Source organism: Hakea prostrata, chromosome 3 (assembly GCF_041222555.1).
Source record: "Hakea prostrata isolate BN-2017 chromosome 3, UWA_Hpros_2, whole genome shotgun sequence".
NCBI lineage: Eukaryota > Viridiplantae > Streptophyta > Magnoliopsida > Proteales > Proteaceae > Hakea > Hakea prostrata.
Window position 1 is genome coordinate 64,762,147 of NC_142602.1, and position 21,120 is coordinate 64,783,266.

The following is a 21,120-nucleotide window of genomic DNA, read 5'->3' on the forward strand; positions in this document are numbered from 1 at the left end:
TGAATATCACAAATAAATCTATTTAAAAAAAAGAAAAAGAAAAGAAAGGTTCAGAAATGCAGAAATGCAACGTCAATTTATGGACACAAGATTGTTTTAAAATGCACCAATTCTCCTAGCATCATATATCTGACTTTGAGTTTCATTGAACTTCTTATATTTAGTGGAAAACTATTTTAGAAAATATGAGCTGATATATGCACGTAATTTCATTTTATAGATAAAGTACAAAAGCTTTGAGGAAATTGATCTAGAGAAACAAGGGTGGCGGATCCCTTTTGTTTCAGATTTTCTTGAAAAGAATGGTTTCAAGTCTGCTCTGAAACTGACTGTTGGATCTGAGACTGTACAAGCACGTCAATTTGTAGAGTATGCGTTTGGGCAATTGAAGTCATTTAATGATGAGTACTTTCAAGATCAGTTTTCTAATAGGGATACCTTTGACATGGAAGGTTCTAGTAAATCTGAAAATCAAGGTAGTATACCTGATAAGACTTCAGAACCTGATGGTAGTCCAGAAGATTCTTTCTCTGTAATAAATGATCGTCAACCAGGGCAATTCGAAAATATGCCAGAGAGAACTACTAATACTTCTGGGGATTATGAAACTAGCTCTTCTGTGAATACAGAAGTTCATGAATCTACGCAATCAGATAAATATTTTTGGAAGAATTTTTCTGATGTTACCAGTCGAACTGTTGTTCAGAAGCTTGGTATACCGATTCAAGAGAAAATTAAGTGGGATGGATTTGACTTATTGAAAAGAATCGGCTCACAATCGCGTAAGATTGCAGAAGCAGGTTATGTTGAATCGGGGCTTGCAACTCCACAAAGTCAGGATAAGAATGTCACTACAGCTGGACAACCTACCATCGATGCAATTCAGTCTTCCCTTATAGATATTAAGAAGGCATCATCTGATGTATTAAGACAAACTGATTCCATTCTAGGAACATTAATGGTTCTTACGGCTGCACTTTCTGAAAAGAACAAGAAAGGACGTTCAGTGGGAAAGCAAGAAACTGAAAATGATGCTTCCACCACAGGGCAGGATGGTGTTTCAGGTTATCAAGCGAATGAAAAGGAAGGTGGCACCTTGGATGCATTGGTGTTAGGTCAAGGAAAGGAGGAGGAGATGAAATCACTATTTTCAACTGCAGAGAGTGCAATGGAGGCATGGGCTATGCTTGCGACTTCAATGGGTCATCCGAGTTTTATTAAATCTGAATTTGAGAAGATATGTTTTCTTGATAATGCATCCACTGATACACAGGTGAGGTTGTATGTCAAGTAGAACCTGCATTTCTTCTCTTAATTCATTTTATTGCGGAGATTCGGGACCGTAAATTGGACTGAACACCATCTATTGGCATTTTTTGGAAGTCCTCACTCTGCTAATCATTAAATCTAATGAGCTGCAGGTAGCAATTTGGCGTGATTTTTCACGGAATAGATTGGTTGTTGCTTTCAGGGGAACTGAACAGGTTGTTTATTTCTTTCTTTTGTTTATAGATCCAAATGAACTCATTACTGTTCAGGAAACATGGGTTACAGGGGTTAAAACATGGATTCATTTTGATATGCGTTATTGATTTTTGGCCAGGTACGGTGGAAGGATTTGCGAACTGATTTAATGCTCGCTCCAACTGGGTATTATTTTAAGTTTTTTATTCATTTACTTATTGTATACTCTTTTAAGTTATGGCATGCTTTGATAGTTTTTTCTAGTTCTATATATACTCATTAAGTTATGGTATGCTTTGATAGTTTTTCTGTTCTATGTTTCTATTATTTCTAGATTGAAGGTTTTATATGTATGGACATTTCCTTTGTGACTGAATCAGAGTATCTTAAATGGAAAATGATGGCCACACTGCTGTTATCATGCACTATCTCAGACTCTCTCTTCTTTGTGGGTCCCCCTGTATCTGAAGTTATGAACAGTCTGCAGGTCCTTTGAACTGATTGCTCTAATGGTAATCTGAAATAGATGAGCTCCAAGCAGCAACAGAATTTTTTTCTCCCAGACAAGTGTGCCCAGTTTTCACCTCATCCATATCTTTTAGCATTGTTCAAAATTTGCCACCCTAGAAATAATGAAGACCAATAGGAAACCATTTACATAGACCAATCAAGAATGAAAACCAACCAAGAAATGCGGAGGCATGGAAATCATGAATTTTGCTTTTGATTTCCTTCAATCTTCCTTATGTGATTTCTGAAAGTCTTGGCTTGAGGTTCGCTTGTTTTCGATTTACTAAATTCATATTTTCTTGTTTACCACTAACTTAGCACACTTATAACAGAAAAATTGAGGCTCTGATCAGGAAAAGTATAAGGGCTAATAGTGCTTGGTGAACTAGTGGTACATGAATTCATGCTAACTGTTACGAAATAATCCTAAACATATGAATGAAAGGATTTTTTTTTTTTTTTTTGGGGGGGGGGGGTTGGTTGGGCTGGGGGAGTGAAGAAATATGACAGTGAACAACCTCTTACGCAGAAAAATGATGAAAATATGCAAACCCTCAAGGTCAATAAAACTGTGAAAAAGTTTCTTAAAAATCTTTCCTGTTGAAAAGCCACTGTTGCAGTCTTTTTCCCACTGCTGTAAGAGCATGGGCTTCACTTGGCTGAAGAAACAGCTCTTCCCCAATCACGAAGACCGTATATCTGAACAAAGAAGCTCTTGCTATCCTAGCCCTGCTTCATTGCTCTCCAAGTGAAGTGCAGAGAACCACTACATACAAGCCGTCTATCCTGTAACTGAGAATCAGTTCAAAGATCTGCTCTGCTTTGAGCATAGTTGCCTCCCCACCTTGACCTGCATCTATACTTGATGGAGCCAAAGCTTGGCAAAATTTGAGGAGCTTTGAAGTTGCTTTTAATCACTAGGTAAAACAGGAATTTGCTTCCCCTCCTTTCCCCATCCTGTGCAATTTGCGTGAGCCTCTGTCTCCTTGCTCCTGCCATCTGTCCCTGTTCACTTTCATCACCAAGAATACACCGGAAACAAAACTGGGGTTCAAAGAAAATATGGAGCCTCAAATGTAATATTCATGAAACTTGAGGTGCCCTAAACATCAAATTTATAAAATGTGAGGTACCAAAAATGATAAAAGTCTAATCGTCAGGTACACTGCATGCGGTTTCTCCAAACATTTTGGTACCTCAAGTATTGGTTACCCAAATATTTATTTCCAGGTTGTCGCTACCTTATTTTTGTTGTACATGACAATGAAACATATTTTGGCATGGTTGAGTGAGGGGGGAAAACATATATTATGATGGGTTGGATGTCGTCCACAGTTGGAACTGTATCATGGATCAAGAGACAAGAAGTGGCCAATTCTCTGAAAAAACAAACATCAGGAAACTAAGATGGAAGTCACGATCCAAAATTTTGACAATTGCAGAAAAAATAATTTCTATCCTTTTTATACCAACACAATTTCTTGAAGTCTATAAGCTTTAAATTTGTAGCTAGTGCACAAGGCATTTAGCAAGGTTTTGGGAGGTCAAATGTACTCAACCTTACTTCTGTTTCCAAGGAGGCCATTTCCAGGACTTGAGCCTGTGACTAAGCATGCAGCAGTGAGCAGTTGACTAACATGCCAAGCATGACTGTTTTCTTCAGTCTTTGAAGTTCTAGTAAAATACTGTGTTGAAATGAATGAGCCTTGAGTAAAATTACTTTAGAGTCACTTTTGTGGATTAACTCAAATTTTGAGAGTTATTTTTCTAGTAAATTATGAAATCTTCAAAGAATAGTTTCAGATTTGCAGTACCTTGCTGATATTAAATCCCCTGCCCCAAAACTTGTATAGGCTAAATCCTGAGAGGGTTGGTGGTGATTTCAAGCAAGAAGTTCAGGTAAGGATAATGAAGTCAATGGCTTATAGAGAATTTCTGTATTAATGTGGTTTATGATTCTAGATAACATGTCTGTCAAACTATGATCAGAAATATTTCATTTTGAGTAATGCTACCATCAGGCAAACTATGATTTCATAACCAGTTAAATGACAAGAATTGTATTTTTCATGTATCAACCTATTTCTTATTCAAATCATGGTTTAACTACTTGCCAAGATCCTGGAAATGTCTTAAGTTTTTCTCAAAACTGAGGTGTAATGAGATATGAGTTAAGAAAGCAGCATCACCTTGATATCTTCAAAAGATTATGGTATTTTACTATAATTGTGTGCTTCCACAGATCTCAGAACAAAGTTTTTTTGCTAACCAAGTTAGGCCCAAAGCCAAATTCTCGAACTGTATTAGTATGGCCACTGGCTTAATATTGGTGGTGTGAGGCTAGTAAGACCTTTTGTATTTCAGTCATCCTATCAAATGGACAAGTTTTTCCATTTTGCTGTTGTTTTTGCCAGGTTCATAGCGGGTTTTTGAGCGCGTATGATTCAGTGAGGACTAGGATCATGTCACTTATTAAAATGGCAATTGGTTTTGTGTAAGTAATGCCTCCATTTAATACGTTATACTGATAAGCCACCCATATGGGTATTGATTGCTAGAATTTACTGCCTTGTTCTTTTCTCTCTTCATATGATTGAAAAAAAAATTTGAACTCCGTTTGTTCATAGATTATTGTTATATCAGTGCAGAATTCTTTTGAAAGCATTAAAGCTTTTATTTGCAATGGTGCTGAGGGGATAGTAAACATGTATGCTAGAATCTTATCCTCTTGAGCTTAGGAACTTTCCTCATGAGTTACCCTGAGTGTTACTCAGTGCAATGGACTGAATAGATTTCTACTCTGAAAGGAATCATTATACACCTCAAGCATTTTGTCTGAAGTTGCTGAATGATCTTGGAATCTCCGAAGTTGGCAATCATAGTTCACAAGAGAACAATTGTCTACTCAGTATAAAAATTGTACATCCTTAAGAGTCTGTTGAAAGAAACGATTGTAGTAGAATGGCTTATTGATCAATGATCTCATGCCCTTTATTTATAATAAAGTGGAAAGTAGACTATTACAAGGAATAGAAGTTTACATGAATGCAAACTCTAATTTAACTCCTATACAAACTCTTATTAGACTCCTAATAGAATCCAACACTCCCCCTCAAGTTGAGGCATGGATATCACACATGTCCAACTTGACCAAAAAAGTATAAAACATCTGTCCAGGCAAACATCTGCAATTTGATCTTCAAACTTATAGATTACGTCTGCCGTATAGACTTCCATTTGATTTGTCCTCATCTTTACTGCAACTTTATGTCTCCAGGAAGAACGCTCAAGTAAAAAAGTAGAATCTTCAAATATTGAGAAGACTAAATTTCTGCACAAATATGAGGGAAAATATATTTTTGGGGTAACAATAGCTAGGGTAAAACAGGCAAAGTGAAACTTTTGATTTGTAGCAATGTTAGATCTTTAAAGGGAAAGTTTGCCAATGGACAATCTCCAAAGGTAGGGGAAAATTTGTCAAGATAAGTGACAATCTCCAAAGGTAATAGAGATCAAGTTCTGCAAAGGTCAAACGACAAGTCTTTTGCAAGGTTAGATCTCCGAAGGGAAGATGTCAAGTTAAGGGGCAAATCTCCAGGGTTAACAGAGATCAAGTTCTGGACAGTAAAAAAGATAGCTCTTTAGCAATGTTAGATCTCCAAAGTGGAAGATTGTGAAGGTAAGGGACAAACTTTCAAAGGTAACAAAGATCAAATTCTACATAAGGAAGTCTACATGAAAGGCTTTGAATTGTAGACATCTTCAATCTCCCCCTCACGTGTAGAGTTACACGTGGGAAGATAATAACAAAGGAAATTCCAATGGGGAAACTTGGAAAGGAAGAAATTGTAATGGTAAGATAAAAGTATCAGGAAAACAAATCTAGAGAAAATGACAAAATTTGAAAGGGGGTTGACCGAGCCTACGATGCCACTAATGAAAGTCTGATATTACCGAATGGACCGGATTAGAAGATGTAGTCAAAGCAGAAGTAGATCCTCCAATCGGCTCGAGCAAATAAAGTCCATTTACCACGACCAATCTCCTTCCCCAGATCCTAAAGTAGCTAGGTAGGAGTTGGTAGGGGTAGTAGAGGAAGCAGTGGTCGAGGCTGTACCGGCAGTAGAAGACTGCATAATACGTCGCAGAGTAGCGAACTCTTCCTGCGAAAAACCAACGTCTGCAAAGGGTGTGGTGGAAACTGTCTCAGAAAGATTAGTCTTTGGTTTTCCCTGTCTTTGTGCTCGTTTTTGCTCAAAATCAGCAGGCTTCCCATGCAGTTTCCAACAATTTTCCTTGGTATGATATGGTTTGTGACAGTGCTCACACTTGATAATCTCCTTAGCCGGATCAGATTTAGTGCGAACAGACTGTAAAGCTGATTTCTCCATAATAGGAGTATGAAGCATGACTAATCGACGACTTTCCTCACACTGAACAAGAGCATAAGACTGTTCTAGTGTAGGAAAGGGAGAACGACTTAAGACTTGCACTCTGATCTGATCGTACTCCACGTTCAAACCTGCCAAGAAGTCATATATTCGAATCTTATCAATGTACTTCTTATATGTCGCCACATCATCTGGATTAGTGGGGTGATAATCCCCATAATGATCCAACTCTTGCCAAAGAGATCGCAACTCAGCATAATAGTGGGCCACAATTAGTTCCTTTTGGGTAGTCTCATGAAGCTTCTTTCGTAGCTCATAAACCCGTGCATCATTCCCCAACCGTCCATATGTTTCAGTAGTAGCCTTCCAGATTTGGGCTGCAGTATCAAGTAATAGGTAACCCCGGGCAATATTTGGATGCATGGAATTCAAAAGGAATGACATAATAAGAGAGTCGTTTGATATCCATTTATCCTGTAAAACACTTGCGGTAATGGGTTTGATGGTAGTGCCCGTAATGTATCCAACTAGTCCTCTTCCAGCAATAGTCAGGTAAGCAGATCGAGACCAGATCAAGTAATTTGTGCCGTCAAATCTTACCGAAAGAGAATGAAAAGTGGAAAAATATTCGGATCCAGTGGGAGCAGTAGTATCATCAATAGTTGTCATGTTGACAAAATTATTTGCAGTTCTTCACCTTTTGAAAAAAAAACTAAAACGTCGCAGAATGCAATAGCCAAACAATGTAAGACAAAAAATTTCTCCTTTTTTTTTTTTTTTTCTTCTTCAGAATAGCAGATTATAAGAAACAAAATAACAATATGGTTTGGCCAAATATGCAATGGTTTGGTTTGGTCTAAATTCAGAGAGAACCAAAATACGGTCTAAAGTTGGAGAGAACCAAAATATGGTTCGACCAAGATTTATTGTTTACCTGGTTCAGTCTGATTCGTTTTCTCTTCTTCTTCTTGAAGTCCCAAAAGCTGGAGAGACGAAGCAAGTAGCAGCAACGATGAAGCAAGTAGCAGTAGCGATGGTGTTTCTTCTCTTCTTCTTTCCTTTTCTTCCTGGTCTTCCCTAATCGAACCCACTGTAGTGCAGTGGGTACTGAAGAACAGAGAAAAAAAAGGAGATGGGTTGCAAGGGTTTGCGATGGGTGCAGATGCAGCGGTGATGGTATGCCAGAAAAAAATGATGGGTGAAAAAAAATTCAGGGAATTTCGATGGCTTCTGGCTCGATAAGAGATGCAGCGGTGATGGTATAAGCAGGGTTCCTCTTCTCTTCTTCTTTCCCTCCTTTTTCTTGTTCTTGCAGTGGCAGATTTCTGTCCAAAACTGAAGAATCGATAGGTGCAGAAATTTCTGAATTTGAATATCTGCGATAGTTGCAGAAAAAAAGAGGAATTTGAATGTCTGCGATAGTTGCAGAAAAATCCTGCGATGGTTGTAGAAAAAGTTCTGCAATTGTTGCAGAAGAAAGAGCTCTACGATGGTATTACAGTTGCAGAAAATTCCTGCGTTGGTTGCAGAAAATTCTGCAACTGCGATGGGTTTTACGGTAGCAGAAGAAAGAGAAAATCTGCGATGGATTTTGCAGAAGGAAAAAATTCTTCAATCGAACTTAGGCTCTGATGCCATGTTGAAAGAAACGATTGTAGTAGAATGGCTTATTGATCCATGATCTCAAGCCCTTTATTTATAATAAAGTGGAAAGTAGACTATTACAAGGAATAGAAATTTACATGAATGCAAACTCTAATTTAACTACTATACAAACTCTTATTAGACTCCTAATAGAATCCAACAGAGTCGTTTGTTTTTTTGATATTGACATTACCTTTGGAAACCTATGGCGTTTTATTTTTTCCCTTCAACACTTAGTAGTTTTGAATTTTCTTGAAAGTGATGATTATGTAAATTTTTTTTACCTTTCTATGACCTCTTTACTTGTATACTCAGTTATAATGGGTTCCTTCTTCCTTAATTTTGGGCTGTTGATAAAAATAAAATGTTGAAGGTATACATACTGGTACATAAGGTGTAAATTGAAGAGTTAAGATAGAGTTAAGATTTCTGATTAGTTTTTAATGAAACCAGAACCTGTACTGAAGGTCAATCAAAGACAGAGAAGAGAGAAGATGAGAGAGAAAGCAAGAAGAAAACAAGAAAAAGAGATTGGAGAGAGGGACGACTCAAGCAAGCCTCTCCCCTATAGTTCACACTTTATTTGTAACTGGTACAAGCTTAAGATAAGATCCCAATATCTGATGGGATCCCTATACTAATTTAGGATACATAACAGAATAAAATCTAATAAACATAAGATCTAACCTAACTAAAAAAGAAAGAGAATATTCCACAAAATCAACCAGCTTGACCACTTGATTTTATTTTCTCCATGATCCACTTTCCTTATTTGACTCCATGTGCTCCATGATCCACTTTCCTTATTTGACTCCACTTTCCTTTTCAGCAACATTGAAACATCAACAAGGTTTGCAGAAAAATCAGGAACATGTAAAACAGAGGATGTGAGGGAGAAGAACAAGCAATGCAACCCTTGCCAAAAATAGATGACTAGGAGCCAGTAGTCACATGAATGTTACATTTGCTAGATTATTGAATATAAGAAGTGGAGCCAATATGATTGGTTGTGCTAGAATCGATTATCCAAGGAGCGAATTAGCCGAGGAACTATAGCAATTGTCCAATATAATTGTGGAAGTGGAAATGTCAAAAGAAAGGACGGTGGCAAAGGAAACACTAGCACTTGTAGAGGCATGGTTCAAGATCTCGATCTTGAGGCCCATCTCACCAACTCAAAAAAGAGAATTGCCTTTATTAGGAAAGGGCAATTTGGGAAATGACAGATCCATCAAGAGTTAGTGCCTTGCACTAACTCTCGATAGGAAAAAGAGGCGGTAATCAAGAGTTTTATACCAATCGAAATTGGTTGATGCATTCCTATATAGAATAGACTTGTAAATTAGCCTATAAATAGTGAAGTTATTTTAAGGAGTGCTCATAAGTTCAATCTGAGCCTCCACAACTAAATCGTGGCTTCCATCTTCTCTTTTCCCTCATTCTTCACCTTATTCTTTCTCAAAATAACATGGTATCAGAGCTAACAGTTGATTCTATAGAAGGGAAAGAATCTGTACCTGGTGTGAGTCGTTTCCAGAAATTAAAGGGATGCAACACCGTACGCTGCACTTGTTGGTGATTTTTATCTGAAGATTGATGCAGCTTATTATGCTGCCATTACTTTGGTGATTGGTATTGAAGATCGGTGCAAAAGAATGCCCAGCTTTGGTGTCAGATCTGCATTTTTTCAGGTACGAATAAACTGCGCTTGATCTGAGATATTTTTAGTTTTGTGATTTGGGGCTGAGGAAGAGTGTCTGTAGTCCTCCTCACTCTCGATTTGTTTAGAGTTGAGAGAATAACCATTCTTTAGAGAAGAAGCAGCCGCTGGAGTAGTCGATGGTGCTTTGATTTTTCGCTTCCGACACTGTTTTAGATCAGAGAGAGAGAGAGAGTGAGAGAGAGAGAGAAAGAGAAGAGTGACCTGCGACACTGCTTTAGATCAGAAACTGTGCTGTGATTTTTCGTTTCTGATCGTTGCTTTAGATCAGAAAGAGAGAGTTAGAGAGAGAGAGAGTCTTCGAGAAAGAGAAGAGTAACCTGCCGTTAGCAAGTTCTCAAGTTCGATTGGTATTGGTATTGGTATTTTTTGGTTCGGTTGGTTCAAGTGGTCCAAGTGGTCCAAGTTCGATTGGTATTGGTTTATTTATAGTTATGAGATTAATCTGATTCTGGAATTAATCTGGGAATAATTCTGATTCTAATTCTGATTTCTGATTTCTGATTCTGATTTCTGGGATTTGATTTTAATTGTGTTGGATATGGGTGAAACTTCAAGTAAAAATACCATGACTGAAATTATTTCTTCATCCTCTCAACTGTTAACTGAGAAGAAATCGGAGGGTGTATCAAATTTCCACCAATGGAGGGCTATAGTTAAAATTGTTCTTACTGGACGGGGACAAATAGATCATTTAACTAAGACTGTACCTAAAGATGATGATACTTGGGCAATTGTTGATGCACGAATACTTGGGCAGATGTTTAATTCCTTGGCCGATAATATTATAGATTTGGTTACTCACTTACAAACTGTGAAGGAATTATGGGAGTATTTGAATGTGTTGTATTCTGGTCAGAATAATCTGGCTAGAATCTACGAATTGTCTCAAGAATTTTATCGAGTAGATAAGAAAGGTAGAGATATTACCCAATATTTTGTAGATTTTAAAAGAATGTATGAAGAACTAAACTCTATTCTACCTATCTCCTCTGATATAAAAAATATGCAAAATCAAAGAGAGCAATTAGCTGTTATGGGTTTCTTGGGAGGTCTTGGAAAGAAGTTTGAGGCAGTTAGAGCACAGATTCTTGGTAGTGATCAAGTACCTACGTTAGCTGACACATTTTCAAGAGTTCTTCATGTTGCAAGGGAGAGTGCCAATAACTCTACAGAAAATTCAGCTTTGGCAACAGTTTCTCGAGGCACTTTTGGAGGACATGCCCCTGGTGGACAGAATATAGGACGAACTCGAGGAAATAATACTGGAAAATATCCAGGTTCACACAACTCTCTTGACAATACAGGACAAGTTAAGACTTGTTATCATTGTGGTCATCCAGGACATATTTAACGATATTGTTGGAAGCTTCATGGGAAGCCCCCACACATGGCGAATGCAATCATCACCTCTGAATCAGCATCTCCAACTACTACCGTTCATCCTGAGGGTAAGCCTGTAAACATGACTAATGCAGATTATATTCGTTTCACTCAGTTTCAGGCCACTTAACCACATTCAGCCGCTGCCACCCTTGTTTAGACAGGTAATGCTACTGCTTGCCTTTCAACCACATCTCGCCCATGGATCATTGATTCAAGAGCTTCTGATCATATGACCGGGGCTACAGGTATATTTTCCTCTTTTGTTCCATCATCCTCTTTGGTTACACTTGCTGATGGCTCTTATATCAATGTTAAAGGAGTGGGTACAGTTCAACTCACTCCATCCATTATCCTACCCTCAGTTCATTACTTACCAAATTTTCCATTTAATTTATTATCTGTTCATAAATTTACCTCCACTAATAACTGTTTGGTGAAATTCTTTCCTGGATATTGTTTATTTCAGGATCTTACGACGAAGAAGATGCTTGGTAGAGGCCGTATGTTTGGGGGGTTGTATCTATTCGAGGAGATATCCTCTACTACATGTTCTAGTATTTCCATCCCCCATCAAATACATTGTCGATTGGGGCATCCCTCTTTGGAAAACCCAAAATTGGTAGATAAAAGTTTTCATTCTCTTTCTAAGTTGGACTGTGAGTCTTGTCAATTTGGAAAACTTCATCGTGTGAGTTTTCCTCGTATAAATAACAGATCAGATCACCCTTTCTCTCTAGTTCATTCTGATGTGTGGGGACCCTGTCCTGTTAATTCTACTTCAGGTTACAGATACTTTGTTACATTTGTGGATGACTTTTCAAGAGTCATTTGGCTTTATTTAATGAAAAATCGTTCAGAATTATTTGACATATTTTGCAATTTTGTTATTGAAATTCGTACTCAATTTGGTGTTCCTATTCGTACTTTTCGTAGTGATAATGCCAAAGAATATTTCTTTGATCCTTTTTGTAAATTTATGGCTTCTAATGGGATTCTTCACCAATCCTCCTGTGTTGATACTCCTCAACAAAATGGGGTTGCAGAAAGAAAAAATAGACACTTATTGGAGGTCACCTGTTCTCTCTTATTTGAGATGAAGGTTCCTAAATCCTTTTGGGCTGATGCAGTTTCAACTGCTTGTTATCTTATTAACAGGATGCCTTCATCTGTCTTAAAAGCTGGCATTCCTCATTCTCTCTTATTTCTTTCATCTCCCTTATTTACTTTGCCTCCTAGCATATTTGGTTGTGTATGTTACATTCGTAATCATCGCCCAGTGATCTCTAAACTTGATCCTCGTGCACTTAAGTGTATTTTTTTTGGGGTACTCTTGCACTCAAAAGGGATATCGTTGTTATTCTTCTGACTTACAAAGATATTTTGTTGCTGCAGATGTGTCATTTTTTGAGTCCACTCATTTTTCTACTGAATCTCATAGTTTAACTTACGTAAATGATGATCTATGTATTTTTCAAAGTGTGTTTCCACAGGGTACAGTTCCTTCACCTCCACCTCTGCCAAACATCACCAAAGTATACATGCGCCGTCCAAAACCACCGGCTCCCCCCTCTGCACCTACGGTCTCTACCTCTGTGCCGACTTCGTGCATGATCCTGCGGATGTTCCTGCCAAATGTGACCTTGATATTCCAATTGCTCTTCGGAAGGGTACTCGTTCTTGTGTTCAGTATCCCATCTCTAACTTTATTTCATATTCTCCTTTATCACCTGGATTCTCTACTGCTCTATCTACTATAGAGACTTATCCTATTCCTAAGAATGTTCTTGAAGCCTTGTCTAATCCTGGGTAGGTCAGTGCAATGAACGAAGAATTACAAGCCTTAGAGGACAATCAGACTTGGGATCTTGTGCCTTTACCCTCAAGAAAGAAAGCTCTTGGTTGTAGTTGGATATTCACTGTGAAAGTTAATCCTGATGGTTCTTTAGCTCGCCTGAAAGCTCGTCTTGTTGCCAAGGGCTATGCTCAAGTTTATGGCTTAGATTATGTTGATACTTTTTCGCCTGTTGCCAAGCTTACTTCCATCCGTATTTTAATCTCTCTTGCCGCTACCTACCAGTGGCCCTTGTTTCAGTTGGATGTGAAGAATGCCTTCCTTCATGGAGATCTGCATGAGGAAGTGTATATGGAGCAACCACCTGGGTTTGTTGCTCAGGGGGAGAAGAATAAGGTTTGTCGCCTCCGCAAATCATAATATGGTCTCAAGCAGTCACCTCGAGCATGGTTTGGACGATTCACTACTGTTGTAATAGAATTTGGGATGACTCGTTGTGAAAGTGATCACTCTGTATTCTTTACAAACTCTGATGCAGGCAAAATCTTTCTTGTAGTTTATGTTGATGATATTGTTATTACAGGAAATGACACTTCAGGAATTGATAGGTTAAAGACCTATTTGCAAGAGAAATTTCAGACCAAAGACTTGGGCAAGTTAAAATATTTTCTAGGAGTTGAAGTTGCCCAATCAACAAAGGGCATCTTCTTATCTCAACGGAAGTATGTACTAGATTTTCTTTCTGAAACAGGATTGTGGGGATCAAAACCCATAAACGCTCCCATGGAATGTAACTTAAAGTTAATGCCGGAAGATGGAACCATTCTTGATGATCTAGAGAAGTACAGAAGGCTTGTTGGAAAGCTGAATTATCTGACTGTGACTAGACCTGACATTGCCTTTCCAGTCAGTGTTGTGAGTCAATTTTTATCTGCCTCACGAACATCACATTGGGATGCAGTTATACGAATTCTGAGGTATCTTAAGAAAGCACCAGAACGTGGACTTCTTTACACTAATCATGGGCATAGAAATGTTGAAGGATTCTCTGATGCTGATTGGGCTGGATCACCTATTGATAGAAGATCGACTACAGGCTACTGCACATTCGTTGGAGGAAATCTTGTATCATGGAAAAGTAAGAAACAAATTGTGGTAGCAAGATCAAGCACAGAATCCGAGTATCGTGCTATGGCACAGGTAACATGCGAGATGGTATGGATAAAACAATTACTCCAGGAATTAGGAATTATTGATGACACACCAATGAAGTTATGGTGTGATAATCAAGCTGCAATTCATATAGCATCAAATCCAGTTTTTCATGAACGTACCAAGCATATTGAAGTTGATTACCACTTTGTTCATGAGAAGTTACTACAAGGCATAATATCCCCCAAGCATGTGAGGACTAGAGAACAACTTGCAGATTTGTTCACCAAAGCTCTAGGGAATACAAGAGTTACCTATATTTGTAACAAGCTGGGCATGAGTAATACATATGCTCCAGCTTGAGGGGGAGTGTTAGGAAAGGGCAATTTGGGAAATGACAGATCCATCGAGAGTTAGTGCAAAGCACTAACTCTCGATAGGAAAAAGAGGCAATAATCAAGAGTTTTATACAAATCGAAATTGGTTGATGCTTTCCTATATAGAATAGACTTGTAAATTAGCCTATAAATAGTGAAGTTATTTTGAGGAGTGCTCATAAGTTCAATCTGAGCCTTCACAACTAAATCGTGGCTTCCATCTTCTCTTCTCCCTCATTCTTCACCTTATTCTTTCTCAAAATAATAGCCTTCATGTTGAAAGAAACGATTGTAGTAGAATGGCTTATTGATCAATGATCTCAAGCCCTCTATTTATAATTAAGTGGAAAGTAGACTATTACTAGGAATAGAAGTTTACATGAATGCAAACTCTAATTTAACTCCTACACAAACTCTTATTAGACTCCTAATGGAATCCAACACTACCCCTCAAGTTGAGGCATGGATATCACACATGTCCAACTTGACCAAAAGAGTATAAAACATCTGTCCAGGTAAACATCTGCAATTTGATCTTCAAACTTATAGATTACGTCTGCCTTATAGACTTCCATTTACTCTATCCTCATCTTTACTGCAACTTTATGTCTCCAAGGAAGAATGCCCAAGAAAAAAGGTAGAATCTTCAAATGTTGAGAAGACTAAATTTATGCGCAAATCTGAGGGAAAATATACTTTTGGGGTAACAATTGCTAGGGTAAAGCAGCCAAAGTGAAACTTTTGATTTGTAGCAATGTTAGATCTTTAAAGGGAAAGTTTGCCAAGGGACAATCTCCAAAGGTAGGGGAAAATTTGTCAAGATAAGTGACAATCTCCAAAGGTAATAGAGATCAAATTCTGCAAAGGTCAAACGACAAATCTTTTGCAAGGTTAGATCTCCGAAGGGAAGATGTCAAGTTAAGGGGCAAATCTCTAGGGTTAACAGAGATCAAGTTCTGCACAGTCAAAAAGATAGCTCTATAGCAATGTTAGATCTCCAAAGTAGAAGATTGTGAAGGTAAGGGACAAACTTTCAAAGGTAACAAAGATCAAATTCTACATAAGGAAGTCTACATGAAAGGCATTGAATTGTAGACATCTTCAATCTCCCCCTCACGTGTAGTTTTACACGTGGGAAAACAATAACAAAGGAAAGGAAGAAATTGTAATGGTAAGATGAAAGTATCAGGAAAACAAATCTAGAGAAAATGACAAAATTTGAGAGGGGGGGATGACCTAGCCTACGGTGCCATTGAGGAAGGTCTGATATTACCGAATGGACCGGATTAGAAGATGTAGTCAAAGCAGAAGTAGATCCTCCAATCGGCTCGAGCAAATAAAGTCCATTTACCATGTCCAATCTCCTTCCCCGGAACCAGATCCTTAAGTAGCATGGTAGGAGTTGGTAGGGGTAGTAGAGGAAGCAGTGGTCGAGGCTGTACAGCAGTAGAGAAGACTGCAGAATACGTCGCAGAGTAGCGAACTCCTGTGAAAAACCAACGTCTGCAAAGGATGTGGTGGAAATTGTCTCAGAAAGATTAGCCTTTTGTTTTCCTTGTCTTTGTGCTCGTTGTTGCTCAAAATCAGCAGGCTTCCCATGCAATTTCCAACAATTTTCTTTGGTATGATATGGTTTGTGATAGTGCTCACACTTGACAATCTCCTTAGCCGGATCAGATTTAGCGCGAACAGACTGTAAAGCTGATTTCTCCATAATAGGAGTATGAAGCATGACTAATCGACGACTTTCCTCACATTGAACAAGAGCATAAGACTGTTCTAGTATATAGGAAAGGGAGAACGACTTAAGACTTGTACTCTGATCTGATCGTACTCCACGTTCAAACCTGCCAAGAAGTCATATACTCGAATCTTATCAATGTACTTATATGTCGCCACATCATCTGGATTAGTGGGGTGATAATCCCCATAATGATCCAACTCTTGCCAAAGAGATCGCAACTCAGCATAATAGTGGGCCACAGTTAGTTCCTTTTGGGTAGTCTCATGAAGCTTCTTTTGTAGCTCATAAACTTGTGCATCATTTCCCAACTGTCCATATGTTTCAGTAGTAGTCTTCCAGATTTGGGCTGCAGTATTAAGTAATAGGTAACCCCGGGCAATATTTGGATGCATGGAATTCAAAAGGAATGACATAATAAGAGAGTCATTTGATATCCATTTATCTTGTAAAACACTTGCGGGGTAGTGGGTTTGATAGTGGTGGCCGTAATGTATCCAACTAGTCCTCTTCTAGCAATAGTCAGGTAAGCAGATCGAGACCAGATCAGGTAAGTTGTGCCGTCAAATCTTACCGAAAGAGAATGAAGAGTGGGAAAATATTCAGATCCAGTGGGAGCAGTAGTACCATCGATAGTGGCCATGTTGAAAAAATTGTCTGCAGTTCTTCAATCTTCACCTTTTGAAAAAAAACTAAAACGTCGCAGAATGCAATAGCCAAACAATGATATGATCAAATCTCCTTTTTCCGTTTTTTTTTTTTTTTTTTGAACTAGAGAAAGAATCTGGTCTGGTCTAATAGAACCAGGGACAAAAAAGAAGGAAAATTTTGGTTCTGGTCTAGTCTATTTTGGACAATGAACCAAGAATTGAACCAAACAATGAACTAAAAAACTAAACCAGAAGTTGAACCGAAAACCAACCAAATAAATCAATAACAATTGATATCTTCTTCCACACACCTGAAAAATCAAAGATTTGTGTTGAGCACGATTGGGAAGATGATGCAGCAGCAGCTAAGGTGAAGGCGATGGTTGAGCCCACTGTAGTGCAGAGAAAGAAATTGGTTGCGATGGATTTGCGAGGGTTTGCGATCGATGCAATCTCTAGCTGAAGCAGCAGCAGCAGCAGCCACCTGTGATTCTGTTTTCCTAATTGCAAGAAGCAGGCAGCAGGCACCTGCTATTCTGCTTTCCTAATCGCAAGAAGCAGCAGCAGGTTGTGGCCTGCGATTCTGTTTTCCTAATCGCAAGAAGCAGCAGCAGGTTATGGTTCTTCTTCTCTTCTTCTCTTCTTCTTTCCCCTTTTTTTCTTCTCTTGTCTTCGAGGTGGAACTGAAACAATAGTGCAGCAGTGCGATGGGTTTGAAAAGGGGAAAATTTTCTGCCAAACGATGGTTGCAGAATTAGGTTGTTGAAGAACAAGAAAAAAACTGCGAAGGGTTTTGGAGAAAAAGAAAAAAATTTGAAGAACATCCTAATCGAACTTAGGCTCTGATGCCATGTTGAAAGAAACGATTGTAGTAGAATGGCTTATTGATCAATGATCTCAAGCTCTCTATTTATAATTAAGTGGAAAGTAGACTATTACAAGGAATAGAAGTTTACATGAATGCAAACTCTAATTTAACTCCTATACAAACTCTTATTAGACTCCTAATAGAATCCAACACTTCAAATTTCAGTTAGGTATTGCCGAGTTGGTGTAAACTTTTTCCCCAACTTGAGGCTCCAACCTAAGGGTATCAGGTGTCATTTGGGGCTGAAACTTGCTTTCAGCCTGTTTCAGCCCTTCTGAACATACTAGTGACCTCAGAGGCTCAGATTTTTTTTTTTTTTTCTTGGGGGGGGGGGGGAAGGAATAGTGTGAATGTGAGCTTCACTTCGGACCCCTAGTGGGAAACTACTATGCTGCAGTCAAACCTTGAGATGGTCTATTGTACACACCACATATCCATACATTAATGCTCGATACATTACACATTAAAGTTACAATCGGAGAGTTGATACTTGAGATCCTATGTGCAATAAGCACATTGCCTAGTCTCACACATCATCCGTCTCGCTAAATGGAAAAGAGAGTTACCTCACAAGACCTCGGTGAGATCTTAAGAGTTCTCCAACCATGAGATCTTAAGAAAAGTACCAAGTGAGGATATCAGCTGACTTAGATCCTGGAATACATGAAAAGATAGATGTGCGCTGGGAAAATTTATATATTAAGATATATTAGGAAAATGAAAGATGAAAAAATTCATTTTGTTGAGATCTTATTTATCCCAAAACTTACTCAGGTAGGAAAATTTTGAATCTGTAGTTTCAATTACATTTTTGCATCAGAAACTGTTGTGCGATTTCTCTGGTCACTGAAGTGCTATCTTATCTCTATCTTCAATTCGTTAATTGAGATTCTTACGTTTGAGAAAACATGAAGTATGTATTTTCAATTGCAGAGATGGTCTGGAAGTGGTCAATAAATGGCACATATATGTGACTGGCCATAGCTTGGGTGGCGCATTGGCTACCCTTCTTGCTCTTGAACTTTCATCAAGCCAATTGGCAAAGTGAGTTCTCTGCCTCTTTACTCCATATGGTATATGTGCTCGGTTACATTTCCCATTGGATCTTATCTCAAGATGTGTTTTTGTCGTTTTACATGTCCTGTTACATATAATCTTCATTCTGATGCTTTTTTAGTGGGTACTTTCTGTTGGATATAATCTCTTCAATGTGATAGTTTCCTGGTACTTCTTTTGGTAACTGTGGTTTTTTTTTTTTTTTTTGTGTGGGATGAATGTGGTATTTAATTTACTTGACCGACACAGCAGTGAATTCACCAACTCTTGTCTTAGTTTCACCTGCATTTTAGCAAACATGTAGTTTGTGCTTCAATTTATGCCCAGCACCATATTGCGTGAAATTCTGTAGTTCTTCGTGGATTGAACCTGGGCACCCTTGATGAGCGCATTGGAGCGCGCTCAGTCTATGCGTCTGTTATCTCTTAATTTGCATAGCCTTCCTCAATCATTCCCTCAGACATGGCCCAGTTCTGCTCCAGTTCAAACATGGCTACAAAGAGATTCCTGGGAATAGAAGCAGAGGAAAAAATAACAGTTAAGAAAACCCTGTTAATGTGACAGTATAATTTGTATGAATATAAATCCAGGGTAAACAGTTCCAAATATGTTGTTCAAGCTCCAAGAGAACAGTAGGATTGTGGAAAACTGAGACATAAAAGCCAAGTTAGAAACAAATTTCAGAAATTAGAAGGTTATCATTCTATCTAACCCACCTCACAGAATTGCTTCAAGTTTTGATTGGTCACTGCTTGTATGCTAAAGAGCAAGTGCTGGAAATGTCAACAACTTCTTATGGTGTAGTAAGAACTAAGAAGTTACAAAGATGGTATGATTGTATGAAAACAGAGGGTTTAAGGGATATGGTCAAAAACTCAAAATAACTAATGGCAGTGGATGGATGGAATGAAGGATGTGGGACGGAATGGTGGTCTTAAACCCAATAGAGTTGGTAAATGGCAGATGGAGGTATAAAGGTCTGATTCTAGGCAGCAGCAGGGTCTATTGGAGATTGTTAACGGTTCAGGTTTGTAGCAGGTAGCAGCAAACAAGGTGACTTATGGTTCTTCAGAGCAGCAATAGTAGCCTTCAGCTGGAGCTTCTTGAAAGCCTGAATGGAACATAGAAGCCACGGGACCCATCACAGCAATATTCTTTCTTCAGATCTTCTATATGTCGCAACACCAACTAACACAGCACTTAAGAGAGAATCGAACTCGGGGCAGGGGAATTGCAGATAGAAGAAAGTGAGTAGGTGATGAGCTACCTCAGCTTGGGTCTCTCTCCCACAGCTATCTTCTCAGCTGTTGAACATGGATTGCTCTATAAACAATGTTTACATGGCCTGCAATTTCAGTTTTCCTAGATTTTAATCTTCTATTGCAATGAAAAGGATGATCTATAGCTTGGCTAAACCTTTAGAAGATATTGAAACTTCTAGTTCTAGAAACTTAAAATAGAAACTTACGAAGAAATAGCAACCTAATGAAAATAGCAACTTCTAAAAATTAGAAGCCTAATGAAAGCTTTATAGTTCAACCACATAAAATTTGGAATGAAAATAGAAATTAAGCTAACCTTCCAGATCTTCATGAATAAAATCTCAATGCAATCTGATCATGGACCTGACAAATCTTATAGGATCATTCTCACTTAAATCAAAACGGGGTTGTGATACTGTTCACTTAAACACTATTTTGGCCTCTTTGTGCATTCGCAGAAGAGCAGATGGGCTAGTTGGCTGGCTTTATTCACTTGAAACTTTTAACTGGCTTGGCCCAATGCAGGCTCGTTGGATCCGGGTTCATTGTCTTTTTCTGTCCTGCCTTGGATTCTACATCACCTTTAGTGACGAGAGAGCATCATGAGAGAGAGAAATCAGGGAATAGAGTAATGCAACTCTTGGTCTTTTTCGAACATAAATAAGATCTAACTCAAAAAGTATATCAAACAAGGACTGGAACCTCAAGATGTGGATCCCGAGAGGAATCTTGGCAAGTCTGCTTTTCTTTGTGTGCTTCCTCCTGTGCACGATACAGTATCGTTTCCGTTGCCTGAACCACCTGAATTATCAAAAACAGCACTTTCGTTATGTTCCCAAATATCGAATAGAAAAGGAGAAGTAGACAAAGATGGGAGGAAATCCTTTAGTTCAAGCCTCTTCAACATATGGTCTCTGCACTATGATGGGGCTCTAATCAACTCAGAAGCTACGTATGGAGGTGTGATGGGGGGGAGATTCTATTCTATCTTTTGCAGGGGAGGGATATCTCTCAGCAATTTTGGATGAGTAAATATCATTACCAAAACCCCAAAGGGGAAGAAGAGAGATGTACAAAGAGACAAGGAGAGAAGGGAGAAGTTGGGGG

General features: G+C 38.5%; 1 protein-coding gene across 1 annotated transcript in view; it reads left to right on the forward strand.

The window, feature by feature from the left end:
• The window catches only part of LOC149022764 (putative triglyceride lipase), a 140,173-nt gene that overhangs the window by 58,978 nt on the left and 60,075 nt on the right, over positions 1 to 21,120 (forward strand). Inside the window, exons 8-13 of the mRNA XM_089150700.1 lie at positions 221 to 1,273; positions 1,422 to 1,484; positions 1,604 to 1,650; positions 3,828 to 3,873; positions 4,389 to 4,468; positions 18,629 to 18,739. Of these exons, the coding sequence (XP_089006826.1) occupies positions 221 to 1,273; positions 1,422 to 1,484; positions 1,604 to 1,650; positions 3,828 to 3,873; positions 4,389 to 4,468; positions 18,629 to 18,739 (1,400 nt within the window). The remainder of the gene's footprint in view (positions 1 to 220; positions 1,274 to 1,421; positions 1,485 to 1,603; positions 1,651 to 3,827; positions 3,874 to 4,388; positions 4,469 to 18,628; positions 18,740 to 21,120) is intronic.